The following is a 6,000-nucleotide window of genomic DNA, read 5'->3' on the forward strand; positions in this document are numbered from 1 at the left end:
AACCAGAGGAGAGTGAAGTATTAATAATACGCAGCAAAGAGGGTGCAATGACATCAATAACCTCTTTAAGAAATGTAGTAGGCAGACAGTCTAAACGGGAGGAGGATGCGCGCATATGAGCTACGACCTCAAGTAGGTCTTGCAGAGAAATCTGAGTAAATTGGGTGAGCAGAATAGGGCAGGTACCGTTGGGAGATGTAGATGAAGTAGGGAGGGTGATGTTTGATCGGATACCATTGATCTTTTCCACAAAAAATGATAAAAAGTCATCACAGTTAATTAAAGAGCAAGCTATGGCACTTTCCATACTTTTATTTTGGAATTGGATACCAATCTTTTTCACGTATTTCTGGAAACACTTATTTTCCTAACCGGAAGCACAAACTACTACAAGTTCCGTGCACACCTGAGCACACAACTTTTGCCCTGACGAAGGCCATAGCGCCGAAACGCGTAGGCAACCAAACTTTTCCTACCTTTCCTACTTTTCCTTCCTCTTATCTCCCTCAACGAGTGTCGCCTTGGATGCGCCTGAGACCACCACACTGCACAAGTAAGTGGCCTCTGGCACTATATTTAGCAAGCTATGTCACTTTGAGGAGCTGGATTAAGAAGTTGATTGATTGTATCAAATAGAAATCTCAAATTGTGCTTATTGGCATTAATTAGACCAGAAAAGTATTCTGTTCTCGCATTCTTAATGGTGCAATTGAGATTAAATAAAAGTTCTTTCATTTGGAGGTGATGAATGTGAAGTTTAGTCTTTTTCCAAATGCGCTCCACTCGTCTACAGTTCCTTTTCAAATGACGTATCGTGTCATTCATCCATGGGGAGGGATTCATGGCACGTACCGACCTGGTAGTAAGAGGGGCAATGGCATCAAGAGTTTGTGCACAAATGTCATTAAAACAGCTGACCAGGTCGTTTATATCTGAGTGGAGGAGGAGACTGTTACGACGTTCAGTAAAAACAGAAGAAAATTTTGCAGCAGATTGATTATTAAAAATGCGAGAGCGTCTGGTACGTCTATTCAAAGGGGTAACATAAAAACAGGAGTCAAAGAGAACAATGTTATGGTCAGAGATACAATCCTCAACAGAGAGGCTAGTTACAGGCAAACCGAGGGTAAAAACGAGGTTAAGCGTGTGGCCTCGGTCATGTGTAGGCACTGATACATGTTGTGTAAGGTTAAAAGAATCACAGATATTTAAAAGTTCCAGGGCAAAGGAATTTGAGAGATCATCAACATGGATATTAAAATCTCCAGCCATAATGATCCTGTCATATTTGAGAAGGACAGATGATATAAAATCAGAAAAGTCAGCTAGAAAGTTACAGCTAGATTTAGGAGGGCGATAGAGCACAATACAACATATGGGGTTGCCAAAGTTAATTGTACACATTGACACTTAACTGCAGTGGCAGGGCTGCAGTTAAGTTTTTTTTTAAACTATAGCAAGGCCAGTGAGCCTAGGAGAGTTTAAAAAGCTGTAACTAGGTGGGCACAGTTCAATAAGAGGGCAGTTCTCACCAGGCCTGATCCATGTCTCTTTTAAAAATAATAAAGTCTAAATTTTGGGAGACTATAAAATCATTTAAAACTTAATGTCTTATTTGACAGGGATCTTACATTTAACAGAGCTAGCTTAACCGGGGTGGAGGGCACTGAATGCTGAACTGTGTTACAGGGGATATCGACTAGGTTTTTTGGGTTTACTGACTTTCTTCTAGAAGAAATCATTACAGAGCTACGGGAGGAGATGATAGTATGAATACGGGAGATATTACCACTTGAAGGCCTGAACTGGGTACCTATGGGAGCAGTACAGGACAGAGGAGGCATAGTGCCAGCATTGACTGGGACAGGGCTATGAAAAGCAGAGCCAGAATGCTGAGAGAGAACGGAGAGAGGCCAGCAGGGGGCGTCAGGATCAAGGCCAGCATCTGGACCCAGGCTAAAGGTGGGAGGTGTATATTTCTGGACTGGGTCATGCTGGGTTTTATATCATAAACTAAAAGCGAAGTAACGTATGATATTTTCGGTCAGCTGCTGGGTCCCCTTGTTGTTGAGGTGAACACCATCTAATTTATACAGGTCTGGAATGCACCAGAAATAATCCAAATTTGAGATAAAATCGTAACCTAAAGCTGAGCAGAAACTTTTTGACCAGTGATGGATCCAGTGGAGAGTGGATCCAGAAACCTGATCAGCACTGATTACGAGAGAAATGCGTGGAAGCGCTGTGTTTTGCGCGAGGCTTGGATGCGCACGTGGAGAGACAGAGCGCACAGCGCACACCTTGCCAAGGTTTGTGAGGCTTGAGTTGGATTCAGATCCACTCCCAAATGAACACAGACAGACAGAGAGACAGACAGAGAGACAGACAGACAAGACAGACAGACAGACATTACTCTCTCTCTCCCTCTGCGTGTGTGTGTGTGTGTGTGTGTGTGTGTCTCTGTGTGTAATATGATAACTTCAAATGTTTGTTAAAAAAGTGAATAATTGATGTTTTTCATTTCCTTTTTTTCTGATTAGAAAGTCAAGTTATTGATTTGTAGGTTCCAAATCCTCTAATGGACTTTGTGCCCTAAAAGAAATGTGTGACACCGAAAGCCAAATGGCCTTGCCCCTAAAATGATGAAATTCCAAAAGCCTGCAGACCCCAACTTTGAGGACTTGAGTAATGGTGACTCTTCTGTGGTGACTTGGACTCGGACTTGGACTCGGACGTGAACACTGGGGACTGGGACTCGACACACAGAGTGCCTTTTAAACATGAACTCTGGATCATGTCAGGCTAGACAGAGCAGGATATTTTCAGGTTTTGCCTTTCTAAACATGAGGGGTCTTTGTTAAGAAACAACTGGATATGAGCCGTTTTTTCTGCCAGTGGGCGGCAGGAGGGGGGGGGGGGGGGGGTGCGGCGCGGAGCATGTATCGAAAACAAGAAATGTGATAGGAAACAGCTTTAGCGAATTTGTAATCAAACCAGGGATTCTGCTAGACATCTTCCCAGATGGCCAGTGCAGCCGGTAATGTTCCAAAATTCCGGTCCTATCGAATATTTACCGGCCACTATGTTTCCTAAATAAACGTTTTGAATCCATTTATTTCTCTATAGTCCATTCTTTATAGCCTCTATAGTCGTAGTCGATCTTATTTATTCCAGTGTTGTCATTAAGAGGCCGATTTCGCAGCAAGAATATTTAATTGGTCGGCACGTCGTTCTCGGTAAAGGACGCTTTCGTTATTGAAACAGACAACATGCATGCTCCTACTGTAGCCTATCTATCTGCATTTGCAGAAACTCATGAACCCATATCTTCTGGACATATCTTCTGGACATTGCCTTGATGAAAAAACAACGTAGCGTTAGCTAAAAGTAATAAGTGCGACAGCGCACAACTTGAATCTCCAGCAATAGGCTACGTAGGCACCTTAATCTCTCCCACTCACCTGGCACCTGCGCGGCAGCTCTCCTGCACTGGTTCTCGGCTCCCATGTGGCTTTATTTGTGGTAAGCATTTTGATTAATCTCCTCATCATACGAACCAAGCGCGAGCCATTGATTGATTGATTGATTGATTCGCCCGAGTAGGTAAAAAGGCTTTTTACCTCTGCTAAATTGACAGCCTATGTCGGGTCGCTTTCGCTTTTGACGGTGGCAGGCACGCTTCTGGTTCTTTCCTGCCGTCTTGCTTGCCTGAAGTAGGCTACTTGTCGTTGCATGATCTCGATTAAAAAAAGGACTGGCCTAGCAAGGGATGTCTGTTTTGACATTTCAGTTTCCTCCTGTGTGTTTCCTCACAGTGGGTCCAGCGCTGGCCGGCGGGACTGAGGCTGCTTGTGTGGCTTTTAAACGGCGCTCTACACTAACGAAAGCGTCTGCTATATTTTTATTTTTCACCAACACTCAACATACAGGGGGCGGAAAAACTAGTGAACGTGAAGTGAAGTGAAGTGAGTCACGAAGAGCCACACCCGTATCTGCGGATAATGACTTGCCACTGTTTAACTGCAGCTACTTTTGCGCTAATCCGGATCTTACACCGGCGAGCGAGATGAATAAGATACGGACTCGCGGGAGTGCGCATAGGCCGGCTAATTGTTGTTTAACATGCAGGCCAACCGGCTAGGAGCAGGTTATAATACGGATTCCACTGCATGTTAAGAAGTGGCTCTGTTGGGCGCTGGAGTGGTGTATTACCTGTTGGGCGCTGGAGTGGTGTGTTACCTGTTGGGCGCTGGAGTGGTGTGTTACCTGGTGTGTTACTGGTGTGTTACCTGTTGGGCGCTGGAGTGGTGTGTTACCTGTTGGGCGCTGGAGTGGTGTGTTACTGGTGTGTTACCTGTTGGGCGCTGGAGTGGTGTGTTACCTGGTGTGTTACTGGTGTGTTACCTGGTGTGTTACCTGGTGTGTTACCTGTTGGGCGCTGGAGTGGTGTGTTACCTGGTGTGTTACTGGTGTGTTACCTGGTGTGTTACCTGGTGTGTTACTGGTGTGTTACCTGTTGGGCGCTGGAGTGGTGTGTTACCTGGTGTGTTACTGGTGTGTTACTGGTGTGTTACCTGTTGGGCGCTGGAGTGGTGTGTTACCTGGTGTGTTACCTGGTGTGTTACTGGTGTGTTACTGGTGTGTTACCTGTTGGGCGCTGGAGTGGTGTGTTACCTGGTGTGTTACTGGTGTGTTACCTGTTGGGCGCTGGAGTGGTGTGTTACCTGGTGTGTTACTGGTGTGTTACCTGTTGGGCGCTGGAGTGGTCGTTCTGACAGGCGAGCTCCTGCTCGGCCTCGGACACCTCCATCAGCTGGCGCTCGGCCACCAGGCGCGACAGCTCGCCAACCACCGTCACGTGCTTAGAAACCGTGCCGGACATCTTCTTAAACTGAGGGTAGTTATCCACAAACGCCTGGAGGGAGGGGGGGGAGGGGTAGAGAGACAGACGGCTTCTTAAAGTTTTTTTTATTTTTTATTTTTGATCTCTTAAGACCAGTCCAGGGGCAGCAGATGTAAAATTACCTTCTGGCTAAAGGCTGAATTATGCTCACCCTGCCGTGAAGGGCGCGGGGGTGGAGCGAGGGGCGGGCGCGTCAAATTACGTAAATTTGTTGGGCGTGGTTATTCGCTAGCTCCAGCGGCCGCTCGCGTTGTGCCTGATTTTTTTTCTAACAGCGCAAGCTTCTCTCCAAACATGGCTGCTTTCGAGCCACTGAACCCTGAACACTGAGCTGTGTTTTCACCACATTTCTTGACCCATGTGGTAGGCTATAAACTTAGATTTGCAACTGTTCGTTTTTAGTCATTTCACCAAGTAAATGTGTTGTGTTGAGAGCATGATTGAGAGAGATTAAAAGCAGCACAGAGTAGGCTATCAGGGCTGAGAAGTAAAAACGGCTTTCAGTAAAAACAAGTTTGGTGAGTCCTTCATGTGCTGATGTGCGGTCGTTTGAGAGTGAAAGCGCACTCAGTACTGCACAGCGTTTCATTGCGACTTTTCACGGGCTGTTCTCACCATTGTACAATACATGCTGATCACTTTCTGAGTATAATGGCATCTGCCCCAGCGCGAGGTCTACATGGTGACTCACGGAGACTCGCGGGGCCCCACCCCCACGGAGCTTTGCTCGAGTATAAGAGCACCTTAACTCTGGCACATTTACATGTTATGTTTATTAATGTGCATTGTCCCTGTCAGGGCTCTGTGTGGGTGAAGTCAGGGCTCTGTGTGGGCAGAGTCAGGGCTCTGTGTGGGTGGAGTCAGGGCTCTGTGTGGGTGGAGTCAGGGCTTTGTGTGGGTGGAGGTCTGGAGGAAAAGAGGATTGAGTTGTTTGTCAGAACTCATACGGGGAGATCAGATACGAGGGCCTGTGGTTATGTTTTGTCTTTAGGACTCAGGCAGGATGTTTTTACGGTGATTTGAACTCAGAGGAAGGTGAAGATGTTACAGTACACCTCCTCACTTGGTTTGAACTCAGATGAAGGTGAAGATGTTAC

General features: G+C 46.2%; 1 protein-coding gene across 2 annotated transcripts in view; it reads right to left on the minus strand.

Annotated features, from left to right (window-relative positions):
• vps45 (vacuolar protein sorting 45 homolog) overlaps positions 1-6,000 on the minus strand; it is a 66,988-nt gene that overhangs the window by 35,884 nt on the left and 25,104 nt on the right. For both annotated transcript variants that reach the window (XM_083638021.1, XM_083638020.1), the window contains exon 11: positions 4,748-4,915. In XM_083638021.1, the coding sequence (XP_083494147.1) occupies positions 4,748-4,915 (168 nt within the window). The remainder of the gene's footprint in view (positions 1-4,747; positions 4,916-6,000) is intronic.

Source organism: Poromitra crassiceps, assembly GCF_964638095.1.
Source record: "Poromitra crassiceps genome assembly, chromosome: 6".
NCBI classification, from domain to species: Eukaryota; Metazoa; Chordata; class Actinopteri; order Beryciformes; family Melamphaidae; genus Poromitra; species Poromitra crassiceps.